The sequence below is a fragment of the Calliopsis andreniformis genome, unplaced genomic scaffold (genome assembly GCF_051401765.1).
Source record: "Calliopsis andreniformis isolate RMS-2024a unplaced genomic scaffold, iyCalAndr_principal scaffold0048, whole genome shotgun sequence".
Lineage (NCBI taxonomy): Eukaryota > Metazoa > Arthropoda > Insecta > Hymenoptera > Andrenidae > Calliopsis > Calliopsis andreniformis.
This window is the reverse complement of record NW_027480457.1, coordinates 3,034,045-3,050,751: the sequence shown is the minus strand read 5'-3', so window position 1 is coordinate 3,050,751 and position 16,707 is coordinate 3,034,045. Positions and strand designations below refer to the sequence as shown.

Genomic DNA, 16,707 nt, shown 5'->3' with positions numbered 1-16,707 from the left:
TTTCAGGGTCAGAGCTAGAACGAGATGTTGATCTCTGACGAGTTCTATACTGGTGAAATTCTTTTTTCCTCTTGCATTTATCTGAATCTGAGGTTGAGTGAGTAATTGCTCGTTTTGCATATACAGGAAGTGAGGTCGGATTTCTGGATAAGGCGTCGGCGTTTGTATTATATAATATTTGCCGGGTTTATACTTGATTTTGAAGTCATACTCGGCTAGTTTCAATTTCCAACGCATTAGTCGTGACGTTGGGTTAGCCAGGTTTTGTAACCATTTTAGTGACTTGTGGTCTGTGATAAGGAGAAATTTCTTGCCATGTACATACGGCCTAAAATGATGTACGGCATATACTACTGCAACTAATTCTCGCTCTGTTGGGGAGTATCTTGTTTCGGCATCGTTCAGGACTTTGGATGCATATGCTATGGGAAGGTCCTTACCGATTTCTCCTTGGCTGAGAACAGCACCTACAGCAAAGCCGGATGCATCAGTTGTAATGTTCAATATTCTGTTGAAATCGGGGTATTGTAAGATGGGTTCTTTACAAAGTGCATCCCGTAGGAATTCGAACGCTTTCTGCTGGTTTCCTGTCCATTCGAAAGTGTAGTCCTTTTTTGTTAAATTTGTTAAAGGTCTTGCAACTTTAGAAAAATCTTTAATGAATCGCCGATAATATCCGCAGAGTCCCAAAAATTGTTTCACATTTTTCTGTGTTTTGAGAATTGGGAAGCTTTTTACGGCTTCCAGTTTTTTTGAATCAGGTTTAACACCGTTTTCGCTGATGATATGCCCTAGGTATGCGACTTCTTTCTTCAAGAACTCGCATTTTTCTGGTTGTTGTGAGAGGTTGGCCTCTTCTAAGCGGTTCATTAATTTTTTAAATTTAACCCTTTGCGGACGAGACGGTTCGAAGTGAACCGTACCGTGGTGCCGAGCTCCTGCCGCGATAGTCATTTAAAATTGCCAGCGCATATTTCTGCTTAACCGCGGTTTTCGTTCATAGCACTCCAACTCAAATTCTGGACATATTATATGTATATACACAGATTTTCCACAGGATAAATAAAAAAAATAAAAAGGCTCTATCAACTGTTTTCGCCAAACGCATATATGAGTTCTTCGGCCAATTTGATGATTTGTGTAAAACGCATATATGCGGCGCTCGTCCGCAAAGGGTTAATTGCATGTTCATTAAGTGAACTGGCGTAGAGGACTATGTCGTCAACGTATACTAGTAGTTCTATCCCTTGTAGGCCTATTAGATTTTCATTCATTAGCCTTTGGAAGGTTGCAGGAGAATTTTTGAGACCAAAGGGCATCCGTACATATTCGTAATGCCCGTACGTGGTGGAGAAGGCGGTTTTGTGCCGGTCTTCAGGGTGCATGGGGATTTGGTGGAATCCAGAAGCCAAGTCAAATACAGAAAAGTATTTGGCGCTTCCTAATTGGTCCAATATATCTGCGATGTTTGGAAGTGGATAACCATCTCCCATAGTTATTTCGTTGAGTTTCCTGAAGTCGATAACTATCCTCCACTTCTTTTTCCCTTGGGAATCTTCCTTTTTCGGGACGATCCAGACGGGGGAGTTATATGGGGAGGAAGAGGGTCTAATAATTCCTTTATCAAGAAGTTCGGTTACTTGTTTTGTTATTTTCTCCTTGTGTACCTGAGGATAGCGATATTGCTTAACGTGTATAGGAACTTCGTTTTCGGTTATTATCCTGTGGTACACCTTGTTCGTGGCTTGTAGATCTTCTTCTGGAAGTAGAAATCTGTCTGCATGTTGCTTTACCAAGGTCTCTACACTGGCTCTTTCTTCACAGTTAAGATGATTCAGGCGCATGTGTTGGAGTACCTTGTAAGCTCGACATGGGTCTTTATATCTTCTTGGGGTGTTTTCAGCTGAAGGTGCCTCTTCGAAAGGCTGTATTTCAACCGTGGGCACTGGAATTTTGATATCATCAGTTGAAGAGTTGATAGCAAAGAGATAGGCGGTCCCCTTATGATTAGTTACTTCTGCGTTTCCCATGGAAATGTTAGGGTGTATATTCGTCCTAGGAATGTATCCTGTGGTTGCTTGTACGTTAGCTACACGTACATAGATTTGACTTCTTGTTCTTGCAGGAATTGTAATAGTTTCTGGATCTGCAAAGGGTACGACATTATTCCCTAACGTTATTGCTGATTTTGTGTAGTCGGTGGTCGTTACACTAGCGAATGCTAGTGATGCTAACCAGATGTTAGTTAGCAAGCAAAGTCCTGCGTAGCAACATGTAATTGTTCTCCTAAGCATTGCAAGAGAAACTTTCTCTTTTTCCTTGCAACGTTCGGGAAAAACTCAACACATGTTGTTTTACGAGGACCCTTTATCAAGAGATTCTAGAGACCTCAGTCGAGTCCTGATCGCCTAAGCGAGTAGTTCACATTTTGTTCGTTCTGTACTACGCCTTACAATACTGTAGCGGCTTTGCCGTTGGTACTCCCTGCAGTATTTTGCGTAGCTATTAGTCAAGTAAAGCGGGTTTCCCCAATAATTCGTACCCCACATCTAGTAGCCAGTCTTGGACGGAGTCATCGAGGTGTTTTTCCGCTGGCTATCTGAAAAGTGTGTTTCCTGCGCGTGGAGGCAGTTTTGACTGCATAGACTAAGGGCGACTAAATAGCCTACGAAAAGTGGCGACTGGGCCATTAACTGACTTGCCTGTCAACCGTTCGCTTCGCGAGAAAGTTTGTAAGTGTTCACACTCGAACGAATAAATTGGTACGTGGGTTTAACAAGATCTCTACTCATTCAAATACCCACAATACTAGCGAATGCTAGTGATGCTAATCAGATGTTGGTTAGCAAGCAAAGTCCTGCATAGCAACATGTCGTTATTGTTCTACGCATTGCAAGGGAAACTTTTTCTTTTTCCTTGTAACGTTCGGGAAAAACTCAACACATGTTGTTTTACGAGAACCCTTTGTCAAGAGGTTCTAGAGACCTCAGTCAAGTCCTGATTGCCTATGCGAACAGTTCACATTTTGTTCGTTGTCTACGCTTGTACAGGATAGCATTTATAAGCGTTGAATTTTAATAAATTCTGTAGCGGCTTTGCTGTTACTACGCCCTACAGTACTTCACGCAGCTGTGTGGCAGGTAAAGCGGGGTTTCCCCCAAGATTTGGGGGAGAGTTTGTGCTGGCCACTTTTGGTAACCAGATGTGCACTAAGTCATCGAAGTATTTTTCAATTATATACCTATATCGGTTTTTCCCGAATGTGAAGGCAGTCGCCAGGACTATGCCTGTCCCTGCCTAAAAGGAAATAAAATAGCCCTCGAAAATTGGCGACGGGGAGTCGTTATGGAGTCAGAGAACCGTCCGCTTCGCGTATACTTATTGTAAACGTTCTCACACGTAAAATAAATCAATGAGGATTTTTGTTAAAAGCACTGAATATGTACTTATTTCTACCCGCACAATTTTATTCATGTTACACACACAAGTGTATATCATTACGTACACCTGTGGCAAATCCTAAATTGGTGAGCCCGACGTGATCGGTAGGAAAGAGGATATCCTGGTTCGTACGGATTGTGGTGTGTTTAAGAGTGAAAACTATTATATGTACTTTAGTTAGTGAACTATTGTGGTGACGCATTAGATGGTGTTTGAATAAGGAACTTTTGAGCGAGTTGACAACGTCGGTTCGACTTGCAGGCCCTCAAACAATCCATACCATAAAAGTGCAGGGGCCATCTGTTTTCCTTAAAACAGCGCGTCACACTCCCCCATGAAAATCCTAGGATCTGATATTTTGGGCACCGAGAACGAAAGAGGCAGAACGCTACGAAGTGTCCTCAAGGAACGTTCTTACGCTTCAGTGGTACACTTGCTACATTTGGAAAAATTGGTTGCCTGTCAAAACCCAGTTAGTCCTGGCAGCAAGTTCGGACAAGGAAGGTGCGAAATTGGCCAAAATGCGGATAGAGTGCATGAAATTCCTTTAGAAAAAGGAAGAATCACTTCTACTTCCCCTGCATCGGAAATCAACCTTCTTAGGGAAGAACTCAAACAAATGCGTTTACTATTAAACGCCATAGTGACTAGTACACGCTGACAACGCTGGCAGTCCCCCGGACGGAAGCAGAGTCGGAATCGCTCGTCGAGTAGAAGTCGTGTGCAAGGTACTGGTGTTAAGCATGACTTATGTTGGTACCATTTTAAGTTCGCTGATAAAACAGCGCGATGTGTTCCTCCGTGCAAGTGGTCTGCAAAAAACGTTGCGGAAAACAAGTAGGACCGTCGAACGTGAACGCGGCTAATTACGACAGTCCCAAAACCTGCCGCATTTTTGTAATGGACCAATATACAAAAACTAAATTTTTGGTGGATACTGGTGCGGATTCGTGTGTGTTTCCGCGGTCGCGGTCACCTATGTAAGAGTGACTATGAACTATTTGCAGCAAAATGGCACGCATATCGCGACATATGGCACAATTGCCATGAACTTGAATTTATCCTTGCGCCGCGATTTTACTTGGCGTTTTATTGTTGCTGATGTGGATGGACCCATTATGGACATGAATCTTTTATCGTACTATACTTTATTAGTGGATCCGTGAAATAAACGCTTAATCGACGCGACTGCAAACTTATTTGTGAGTGGGAAACGCGCAAATTGTGAGGTGATGTCGGTAAAAACGATAGTCTACGACTCAGTGTATCATCGGTTACTTGCCGAATACCCCGATCTTACCAGGCCACCTGCATTATATCGAGACCATACCAGGACCACCGGTGCATCATAATCCTCGACGTCTAGCTCCGGACAGGTATCAGGCAGCGAAGGCCGAATTTGACCTGATGTTACGCCAGGGCATTATTCGACCATCGAAAAGTCCATGGGCCACACCGCTGCACATGGTAACAAAACAGGATGGGAAGTCTATGCGACCTTGTGGCGATTACAGAGCATTGAACGCTCGCACCATACCCGACAGGTAACCCCCCCCCCCCCCCCCCCCCCCCCATATTGAATCTTTGCCCAACAACTCAATGGCAAGCGTATTTTTGCTAAAATAGATTTGATACGTGCATTTAATCAGATACCAGTTGCACCACGTGATTGCGAAAAGACAGCTATAATTACCCCATTTGGGTTATTTGAATTTGTTTTTATGCTGTTTGGGCTACGGAATGCTGCGCAAACATGCCAGCGTTTCGTAGACCAGGTAATTTGTGGGCTGGATTTTGTCTGTGATGATTTTCTTATAGCTTCGGATAACGAAACCGAACATAAGAAACATCTTAGAATACTTTGTGATCGTTTGAATCAGTATGGCATAGTAATAAATCCGACAAAATGTATTTTCGGGATTAACGGAATTAATTTCCTGGGGTATACCGTTAGTCGGGATGGTATTGAACCTTCGGCGTAGCGTATTGACGCAATTAAAAGAGTTAGCAAAACCAACGTCAATTAAGTTATTGCGACGTTTCCTAGGCATGATTAATTTCTACCGTCGTTTCATACCTAGTGCAGCAGACTTGCTAAAACCGTTGAATGACCTTTTGAAAGGTTCAGAAAAGGGCAATTCATTCATACCTTGGACTGAGGCAGCGGAAGAAGCTTTTGTTAGAGTAAAAGAGGCACTAGCAAACGCAACAGTACTTGCACATCTAATTTCAGGTGCACTCCTTCGCATAGCTATAGATGCATCTGATGCAATTGGTGCCGTTTTACAGCAATTTGTAAAATATTGTGGAGATCCGTGCACGTGCACAGCGTCATATTCTGAAGAATTCGGCGACGCATCAATTGCCTCTCATACGCGGGCAGTTGTATATATTTCGTGGCGCCCTTCTGCCCCAGCGCGATAAGTCGCCGCCTAACTGACGCGTAGCCCTTGAATTGTTGAGAGGAAGGGCTACGCGGCAGAGGCTGAAATGAGAACCAAAACGTTCGAGACAGTCGGTTTTGTAGCGACAACAAGCGACGACGCTCTCGATAAAACCGAGTTCGCAACGACTTTAAGTGTGGAATTAATTTCATCTCCTTTCCTATATAATTAGTGAATCCGACGTGATCCATCGCGCAAAGTTTGATCACCGAGGGAGCGAGTGCAGTTTTCGCAAACGTTTCAACGTGATTGGTGAAAAAGTGTAGTGCCGAACTCGTGATGGAATCCGCGGATCGGGGAATGACGAGTCCATCGGTAGTAGCGTCGGTGGCCATCCGCGCCCCACCGTTCTGGGAGAAGAACCCGGCGACATGGTTCCGGCAACTGGAATTCCAGTTCGTCTTATTGAGAATCACCCGAGACTCAACCAAGTACCACTACGTCAGCGCGAACCTGGAGAACAAGTTCGCCGATGTAGTAATGGATATTATTAACAATCCCCCGATGTCTGACATGTACGAAACGCTAAAGGCGGAGCTAATCCGACGGCTCTCAGACAGCAAGGAACAAAACATTCGGCACCTCCTGGAGCACGAGGAGATCGGCAACTGGAAACCGTCGATTTTCTTGCGACGGCTGCAGCAGCTCGCGGGTGATACAGTGCCGGATGATTTTTAAAGACCTTGTGGTTGGGACGACTCCCGATAACTGCTCAGGTCATCCTCCGATCTGGTCGCCCTCGCCGACACCGTAGTGGAAGTGACACCGCGTCTGCAGGTCGTCGTCGCGTAGTCCAACGCGAAATCGCAGCCCTCCGCATGGGAGTGAACAATTTCCGCCGCTCACGTTCCAAATCACGGAACAGATGACGTTTCCAGATGTTACGCGGCCATCAGGAGGATATCGCACGACGAAACATTCGACGTGCCATTACATCCGGATCACGCCAGGCCTACCAGTTTCCTGCAAGCCGAGACGTCTCGCCCCCGACAAGCTCAGAATCGCGAAGCCCGAGTTTGAAGCCATGGTGAAGAACGAAACAGCTCGTCGCTCCGAGAGCTGCTGGTTATCGGCCTTACACCTGGCACCGAAAAAAGGCAACGCGTGGCGGCCATGTGGCGACTACCGCGAGTGAAAAGCGAGGACGATTCCAAACAAATACCCCATTTCGCAAATCAAGGACTTCGCACTTTGTCTTTTGTCCAAAGACAGTGAAGGAACTGCGCCATTTTTACCGTAGATTTGTGCCAGCAGCCGCCCAAATCCAGGCTCATTTGAACGCGGCTCTGCAAGGGAACGTGAAGGGCCGAACCCCTGTTGAGTGGACGCCGGTGAGGTTAGAAGCGTATGATCGCTGCAAAGAGAGCCTAGCACGTGCAGCTCTTTTGGCACATCCGGACACCACGCTACCCCTTGCTATCTTCACCGACGCATCAGACTTTATGCCGCGTTACAGCAGCGATCGCGCAACGGGTGGCAGCCGTTAGCGTTTTTTACGAAAAAACTGACGCAAACCGAGCAAAAATACAGTCCATTTGACCAGGAACTCTTGGCTATATACAAAGCCTGTAACGACCTAAAACAACTTCTGTCGCATGAGATCACCGATGAGGCATTATGTACCTACTGAAGTAGCCTTCGCTACCCTTAGACCACCGATAAGATACTTCATAACATTTTCCTATGATGACTGTACGCCCTACCCTAAAACCCTCCGCATGACTGTAGAACCAAAATAAAACCCAAGACTCAACTGAAATACAGCTCATAATCTTGTAGACAGTCTAAGTCACGTAGTTCGTGTCAATTATTCCTTACGCCTCTCCAACTCGGTCTCTACGGAACCCGGCCACGAGACGTTTTACTCGTAACAAGCCGTGAGGTATTTCCGGCATATGATCGAAGGACATGTATTTATGATCTTTACGGATCATAAGCTCCTGACTTTCTCGTTCGCGCAAAAGCCGGAAAAGTACACGCCGCGACAATTCCGTTGGCTTGACCGCATCGGCCAATGCACGACTGATATCCGGGCCGTGTCCGGCAAAGAAAATGTAGTCGCGGATGCTTTGTCCCGAATCGCGGAGATCGCGAAAGCAATGGATTACGCGACAATGGATTACGGGACCTTTCCGTCCCTCGCCAAGCTGTGCTGCGGAACCTGCCTTCGGTTGCCCCACTCCTCTCACTGACGCCGATGCGTACCGCGTGGGGCATGCCAGCGTGTGTTCCGAAAGAACCGTATACTTATGCAAGCTAAAGCCGCCCGTAGGGTCGCGTAGCACAAAAGAACACCCGTTAGGTTCCCTACCTACTCCCTAGTGAGAGGAGTGGGGCAACCGAAGGCAGGCTCCGCAGCACAGCTAGGCGAGGGACGGAAAGGTAAGGAGTATGGATGGCAACTGTTTAAACAGCGGTTATATAACGGGCATTTGGCTCGTCCGCGAGACTCGTGATCTGTTGGTATACGTGACCGACCGAAGGTCGCCTTCGGTTGGAGATTCCGTTGTCCTAGCAGCAAAACACCGTCAGTTGTCGTATGACTCGTTTTATCGTTAAAATTGAAGTTCAAACAAAGTAAGGGTAATTATTATTGACAATTACTTACTCCTCACCGATTTCTTTGAAACTTTTTTGTATGGTGTATTTTGATACGTAGATTAATAAATATAAATGAAATAATTGTCGCTCTCTTTTCGTTTTCGAGATAAAAATTTTTATATATATGAAAATGGTGGTTACGAGTACCTTTGTACTAGCCATACGGTGTTGGCGGAACGGAAGTTGTGCGCATGCGCCTCTAACATGGGTTCACGAGACGCGCATGCGTGTATAGAAATCTTGAATTTCCCACATTATTTTTACATTATTAGCAACAATGGCTACCATAGCTACTACACTATCGTTGCGTGATTTTGAAGCCATTCTTCAAGATCGTAACATATTAATTGATTTCTTGGCATCTCATGGGGTATTGCGTACAAGAGTCGTATGCAAGAAATGCGGAAATGAATTACTTCTAAACTATGAGAAGTTAATATTTTCATGCAGAAAAACCGGATACATAACGAATGCCCACAAGAAACGTATGAAAATACAGTGTAATTTTTATTTGAGTGTCCGAAAAGATACGTGGTTCGGCAATTCCAATTTAAAAATAGAAACTGCATGTCGTTTTATTGCATACTTTTTATTGATGAAGCCACCCCGTCAACAATTTTTTAAAAACGAACTAAATTTATGCGATAAAACTATTGTACACTGGTTAAACTTTTGTCGAGAGGTAAGTATTTCATAAATATGCAATTAAAAACATTATATATTTAAAAATTTGAGATGTATTGCAATTATAGGTGTGCATATATTTTGTGGAAAAAAATTCGCAAAAATTAGGAGGGCCAGGAGTAATTGTTGAGATTGATGAGGCAAAAATTGGCCATAGAAAATATAATAGGGGTCGCATTATTGAAGGCAATTGGATTTTTGGAGGAATCGAAAGAGACTCCAAAAAATGTTTTTTGGTTCCTGTACCTAACAGAAGTCAAGAAACATTACTAGATGTAATAAAGAAATGGATTTTACCTGGAACGACCATTATATCCGATTGTTGGACATCATATAAATGTTTGGAAAACAACAACTTCCAACATTTAACGGTGAACCACAGCCTAAATTTCGTGAATCCGGAGACAGGTATGTTTTTCATGCAGGCCCATAAAATGGATTAATTAGTATTTTAATTATTAATAATAAATACAATATATTTAAAAAATATCTTTAGGTGCGCATACACAAAACATAGAACGTTTGTGGCGAGACGTTCGTAGCAGCATTCCGCGATACGGAGCGCGTGATTATCATATGGAAGGATACATTGCCGAATAGAATCTCAAATTTCTTTAAATTAATTGCTGAATTACATCCACCGACGATAGAGGAAATTGGAGAACCCAGCAAGGAAAGCAGTAGCCAAGAAATCAATTAATATGTTACACAAAACGGCCCTTTTCAGGGCCACCATATATCTTAACGTAGAAACGCACAACATCTAACATTTATTTTAATTTAAATAGTACATCCTTTTATGTCGTGATCCCCTAAGCGGGGTGTGGGGGTGCAACCCCCACGCACACCGGGGGCCCGGGGCAGAGCCCCCGGTGGGGGGTTGGGGGGGGCGAAGCCCCCCCACTGACATACAGGCAAAGTTCAACTTGGAAAATACTTTCTACGCTAGGTGGTTTGACATGGAAAAGGGGGATGTTATATTACTTTGCGCGCGAAGCGCGCCATGAGGAGAGGTGTGACAAATTTTACCTTTGAAATCGATGCCTTCGGTTTCCTAACGAAAGTGCGTACCTCGTTACTCTTTCTTCCGTGGCGCGCTTCGCGCGAAAAGTAATATAACATCCCCCTTTTCCATGGTAAACCACCTAGCGTAGATAGTATTTTCCAAGTTGAACTCTGCCTCTGTGACAGTGGGGGGGCTTTGCCCCCCACCCCACCCCCCACCGGGGGCTCTGCCCCCGGGCCCCCGGTATGCGTGGGGGCTGCACCTCCACACCCCGCTCAAGAAATCATAACTAATTCAAGTGGTTCTAAGTGGTGATCGTGGCCGCCTCGTCAGTAGCCACAATTTCGAGTCTAACCCAGATCTACTCCGATCATTCTTTCGATTCAGTTTTTTAAATAATGACCCAAAAGATATACAAAAATATGACATCCTACCAGAACCAATGACTGCGCATAAGACGCGCATTCACACACAGTCTAATGTGGCAATACCGTACGACCAATATCGAGGTACCCGCGACCATCATTTTCATACTTATAAAAATTTTTATCTCGAAAACGAAAAGAGAACGACAATTATTTCATTTAGATTAATTACTCCACGTCTGAAGATACATGATATAAAAGAGATTCAAAGAAATCGGTGAGGAGGCTCTTATTTTAAATAATTACCAATATAAATATTTTATAGTGAAGGTTGTGACAACGTGCACGTTACTGGTCAAGAGTGGACTCTTAGTCTAATACATTTGACGAATTTTCAGTATCAGAGTATTTATTTTGTGATAATCTTGAATTTTGAAGTGCAATTAATTCTGAATCAGAAAGGGTTAATTCGATAAGAGCAGTGTTTTCCAGACTAAATTGCGTTACGTTAACTTTACAAATGAAAATCTATATCTTCCCACCTAACAGTAAAAAATATATGTGTAATATAAATATAATTATAAGAGGTAAGTATCATAATCCATGCATCGATTTTGCTCTAAACCTAATATATCTTGAGATGTGAATATAAAATTTAGATATAAAGTTTGATTGAAATTCATTCAGCTGTTTGAATGCAATCGGGTTAATGAACATATGCGGATTTTTTAAAAAAAAGCTCTTTTTTTAATAGCTCAAACGTAATCAGGGAGTCTTAAAAGGAGTTTTTCTGCAGAAAAAAATTTTCGAAATTTTTTTTCATTAGAATACTTTTCTAAGTTGGAAACTGAAAATATACGGGCAATCGGAAAGCTCGCGCAAGGTGCGTGCCGCTTGCCGCTTGCTAGCGATTAGGATTTAAACATTTCAAAGAATGAGATAGTGCGCATCACGATCCACCTTCTCTTTTGACCTCCCGAAGCTGCCCGAAGCTGTCCGAAGTGCCGAGCTCACGGATACGCGGCCCGTGCGTTAGTATGCGTAGTGGAGGGGGTAATTCTCAAGATTTGCGTCCTCAGTCTGGCAGCACAGGCCGTATCGAATACATCTTCTCGCGACGTCGTGCGTCTTGTGACCGGTCGCGGTATAAAATTCTGAATCACCATTGCGGAATCCGTGTCTCAATTACTTGAGAAACATTTTGCCAACGCAGTTTAATTCGTTTTAATTGTTTAATTGACATCCTTTGTACAAAGCTTTGTTCTGATTACATGTTTAAGTTTTTTGTACAGTCAATCTCACAATAACGAACCCGTTGGGCGAAATAAATACTTTAACTTTAAGCTAATTTTCTTAGAACTATCCGTGCTGAACATTTGGTCCTTCGAGCCGGATCCCGCGCTGCAGTCTTTCTAAAACTTTAAAAGTGCAGTTCTTCGAATCATTTCTGCTTCGAACCGCTCGTGTGAACAATGGCTGACCTCGTGGAAAACCAACGGCTTCTCGCGCAACGGATCTCCCACGTAGTGCCAAATCTAAAGAAGCGAGAAAAGGCCAATCTCTCTCTTGGAATGCTGTGTACCGCTCACACTTCCATCTCTCAACTGTGGGCAGATTACACCCAGGGAGATGCTTTAATACAAACCGCTGCGAGAACAGAACCTAAGTTAAGGGAGAACGCCTATATTAAGGAAGATGAATTTAGCGAAACGCAACTCATTTATATGGAGCAGGCTGGATCTCTCCTGGACATGATCACCACTCTCAAAGCCTGTCCCCGTCCGATGGGGAGAATTTAAATTCAAAGTTGAAGGTTAGCGACGCCAACTCCCTAAGGTCACGCGCGGTGCTGCCAAAAATGAACCTCTCAACGTTCGAGGGTCACTACAAGGACTGGCCATCGTTCCGAGACTTGTTTACTTCCCTTATACGGAACGACCCATCGCTATCCAATGTGGAACGATTCCATTACTTAAAGAGTTGTTTGACGGGCGACGCGGCAGCCCTTCTCAAGAACGTCAAAACGACTTCTGACAACTTCGAGGTCGCTTGGAAAAAACTTGACAAGCGCTTCAGCAACCTCGGGCTCTTAGTGCAGGCACAGGTTCGCACTCTTACCAGCTGAAGAAGGAGTCGGCCTCCGGGATGAGACGGCTGTTCGACGGTACGTTCGATGTTATCGACGCTCTCAGCAATCTGGGTAGGCCCGTCACTAATGCGACCGACTGGATCGTTGAATTAACCGTTGAACGCTAGGATCGCTAATCACGCCGTGAGTGGAAGATTCGCTAAATCAGTCAACGGAACCTCCAACTCTAGAACAACTAAATTCGCACCTGCGACGCGCTGGAGTCACCGCAACACGACAAGCCCCCAGAGTCCAAGAAGTTGCCAGGCAAGTCGATCAAAGTGCATCAGGTATCCAAGGCTAGCTCGCGGGTCAAGAGCTGCGGTCTTTGCCAGGGGAGACACTACGTCCTCTTCTGCAGCCTCTACAAGGAAAAGACTCCCTCCGATCAAAAGGAGACCGTTCGATCGCTCAGCCTGTGCTTCAATTGCCTGGGAAAACACTCAGTGAGCGAATGCAAATCTAGCAAGAGATGTCAAAAGTGTGAAGGAAAGCAGCATACCACGCTTCATGATGCTGCCTCGACCTCCAAGGACCCTGGCCGCGCCGGAGCATCCGTTCAACAAATTTCAACACGCGTGAGTCAACTCCCGTCGGTTCTTCTGGGCACCGCGTTGGGATTTCCGACGCACAGGGACAAAACTGTCTTTCGCGCTCGCTCATTGACCCTGGGAGTGAGGTTTCGTTAATCTCTGAAGCACTGGCTCAGAGAAGTCGCGTCAAAAGGAGCCACGTTCGTATTCCTCTTCTCGGCGTCGGAGGTGCAAAGGCGAGATTTACACGGGGAAAGACTACTCTCCTCATTGCTCTTCATTACGGAGGGGAAGTGAGGTTTGTGGTTCCGGTATACATCATTCTTGAACTTTCCCAGTATGGACATCGCAATCAGCCTGCTCCTGCTGTGTGGCCTCACGTTCAAGGGTTGGCACTTGCCGATCCTGCATATCATCTAGCGGATTCCATCGATGTTCTGCTTGCTTGGAGCAGAGACCGCTCTCGGTTGGATTCTCACTGGAGGGGTAACTACAGAGACCGACGATGAGTCCGGGAACCCTGCAGGGGTTCAGGTTCATCACTGCAGTGTAGATAAGGAGCTCCTCGAATTCTTAACCAGGTTCTGGGAGCAGGAAGAAATCGAGGTTACGATATCGGAAACTGTAGACAATCGCCGGGCAGAGGAGCACTTCGCAGAGACTCACCTGCGTCAGCCAGATGGCCGGTTCCTGGTACGACTACCCTTCAGTAGCACCCCTGAGTTAGGAGAGTCCCGTCGCATCGCTTGCAGAACACTAGAGTCCCTGAAGTCCAGGTTTCGCCGCTCAGCAGAGTTCCAGCAAGCCTACACAGAATTCATGGAGGCATATGAGATTCTGGGGCACATGACGCCGTTGTCGCATCCTGTCTCAGGCGAAGGATACTACCTTCCACACCATGGAGTATTTCGAGAAGCCAGTACTACGACTAAGTTGCGGGTGGTTTTCAATGGCTTCATGCCATCCTCCAACGGGAGATCGCTCAACGTGTTCCTCCTGCAGGGTCCGAATCTACTGCCGAATCTCGCTGATGCCCTTCTGCGCTGGAGACGACACGTATTCGTCTTCTCTGCTGACATTGAAAAGATGTATCGGCAGATCCTGGTTCAACCTGAGGATCGGAAATGGCAGCGGATCGTTTGGAGACCTACGCCAGACAGCACCGCGGTGAACTATGAGCTCAACACCATCACTTACGGTCTAGCTTGCGCTCCCTACTTGGCCATCAGATGTCTGCGCCGGCTCGCGGAGGTGGAGGAGCAGCGCTATCCCCGGGGAGCACAAATCATCAGGAGGGACATCTACGTGGACGACGTTCTCACCGGAGCTGACACCCTGCCTGAGGCTAAGATAAGACAGCAGAAGCTTCGGGAACTCCTCACGGCGGGCGGGTTTCCACTCCGCAAGTGGGCCTCTAATTCCAAGGGCCTCCTGGACGGACTCGCTGTCGACGAACGGAGGGGAGTGGTCGAATGGGACTCTCCGACTCTCCACAGTGTCCTCAGGATCAAATGGATCCCGTCTTCTGACTGTTTTCAGGTGACCACTACGATGTCGCCCAGGAGCTCGGAATGCACCAAGCGCTCAGTTCTGAGTGGGACAGCTCAGCTATTTGATCCTCTTGGCTGGATGGCTCCTGTAACTATTGTTGCCAAGGTGCTCATTCAAACCTTGTGGCTGGTGAAGGCCGATTGGGACTCACCTCTGCCGGAAAAGGAGGCCTTACAGTGGCAGCAGTTCCAACGCCAGCTTCCTGCGCTGGAAAAACTTCAGGTCCCTCAATGGCTTGGCACTGGCCTCTTCACACAATCCTTGGAGATCCACGGGTTCGCCGGCGCATCGGAGCGCGCATACGCTGCCGCGGTTTACTCTCGCGCCTTCAACAGCGAGGGAGCGGCGACGGTCTCTCTGATGGTCGCCAAATCAAAGGTAGCTCCACTGAAGCGCGTTTTTCTGCTGAGAGTGGAGCTGTGTGCAGCCCTTTTGCTGGCCAAGCTAGTCGAGCATACAACAAGGATGCTCGAGTGGCAAGACGTGGACCTGCACCTGTGGTCGGATTCATCGGTGGAGCTGAGCTGGATACAGAGGCACCCTTCTCGCTGGCCTCCTTACGTCGCGAACAGAGTAGCGGAAATCCAAAGGTTGCTTCCACGGGCCAGATGGCATCATGTCCGAAGTTCGGAGAATCCAGCAGACTGCGCCTCCAGGGGTTTGCTCCCGGCCGAGCTGTCTGCTTTCGAACTATGGTGGCGGGAACCTGAGTGGCTCTCTTCTGTGGATCAACTCCCTGAGTCAATTTTAGAGAAAGAGTCCTGCCACGATCCTGAAGAGCTAGAGGTCCACCACGTAACTCGACCACAGGAAAGCTCATCAGGCTCACTAATTGGGCGCTTCTCCAGTCTCACACGCCTGTTCAGGGTCCTTGCTTGGTGTCGGCGATGGCTGCCTGGATCAGAAAGGGGAGAATCAATGATAACGGCTTCGGAGGTACATGCAGTAAAACTTACCCTTCTTCGCCTGGAGCAAGCGGTGGCCTTTTTTGAGGACATTTTCAATCTACGGAGGAATCAGCCCCTGGCCGCCAAGAGTCGGCTGGCCAAACTTAGTCCATTCCTGGACACGAGCGGAGTGCTGCGAGTCGGAGGCCGCATTCAAGCTGCTAATCTTTCTTATGAGAGAACGCATCCCGCTATACTCCCTGATGAATCTCCTCTGGCTTAGTTGTGGGTCGAAGCTGCCCATAAACGATGCCTGCACGGGGGGACACAACTTACTCTAGCGACACTGCGCCAGGAGTGCTTGATTCTCAGAGGTCGTCCCTCTGTGAAGTTGTATATTAGCCGTTGTACAGTCTGTATAAGATGGAAAGGGCAAACTGCCCAGCAAAAAATGGGAAATCTCCCTACGGCTTGAATAACGCCTTATCGTCCCTTTTTCAGATTAGGAATCGATTATGCGGGACCTATACACCTTCGGGTCAGTCGGGGGCGTGGTCAGCAGAGCTCCAAGGGATACATCGCGGTTTTCACCTGTTTATCCACTAAAGCAGTGCACCTGGAAGCCGTGTCGGATGGGTTCACCAAAACCTTCTAGGCTGCTCTCAGACGGTTCATTTCTCGGCGGGGTCGTTGTTCTGAGATCTACACCGACTGTGGTTGAAATTTCGTGGGAGCTAATCATGAGCTGCGGGCCTTATTTAAGGAATCTGTAGATCGGGGAGGTGGCCCATTCATTGCGGCCTCCAGGGAAGGCATCTCTTGGAAATTCAATCCCCCTTCAGCTCCTCACTTTGGTGGTATCTGGGAAGCTGCAGTTAAATCAGTAAAGCATCACCTTCGGAGAATCATCGGGGACAGCGTCTTTCTTTCGAGGAGCTGACCACGCTACTGACTAGCATCGAGGCTTGTCTCAATTCTCGGCCTTTGCAGCCATTAACAGACGATCCTAGGCATCCAACAGCCCTAACTCCAGGGCATTTTCTAATAGGGGAGCCACTGACCGCCAT

General features: G+C 46.5%; 2 protein-coding genes across 2 annotated transcripts; both read left to right on the top strand.

The window, feature by feature from the left end:
- The first annotated feature begins 4,433 nt into the window (after nt 1-4,433).
- LOC143187488 (uncharacterized) lies at nt 4,434-4,989 on the top strand. The gene is made up of 3 exons (XM_076391700.1): nt 4,434-4,603; nt 4,649-4,670; nt 4,705-4,989. Exons 1-3 carry the CDS (start codon nt 4,434-4,436, stop codon nt 4,987-4,989), a joined length of 477 nt encoding a protein of 158 aa, XP_076247815.1.
- An 8,645-nt stretch (nt 4,990-13,634) lies between these two features.
- Nucleotides 13,635-15,923, top strand: LOC143187487 (uncharacterized). The gene has a single exon (XM_076391699.1). It carries the CDS (start codon nt 13,635-13,637, stop codon nt 15,921-15,923), a length of 2,289 nt encoding a protein of 762 aa, XP_076247814.1.
- Nucleotides 15,924-16,707: the final 784 nt, after the last annotated feature.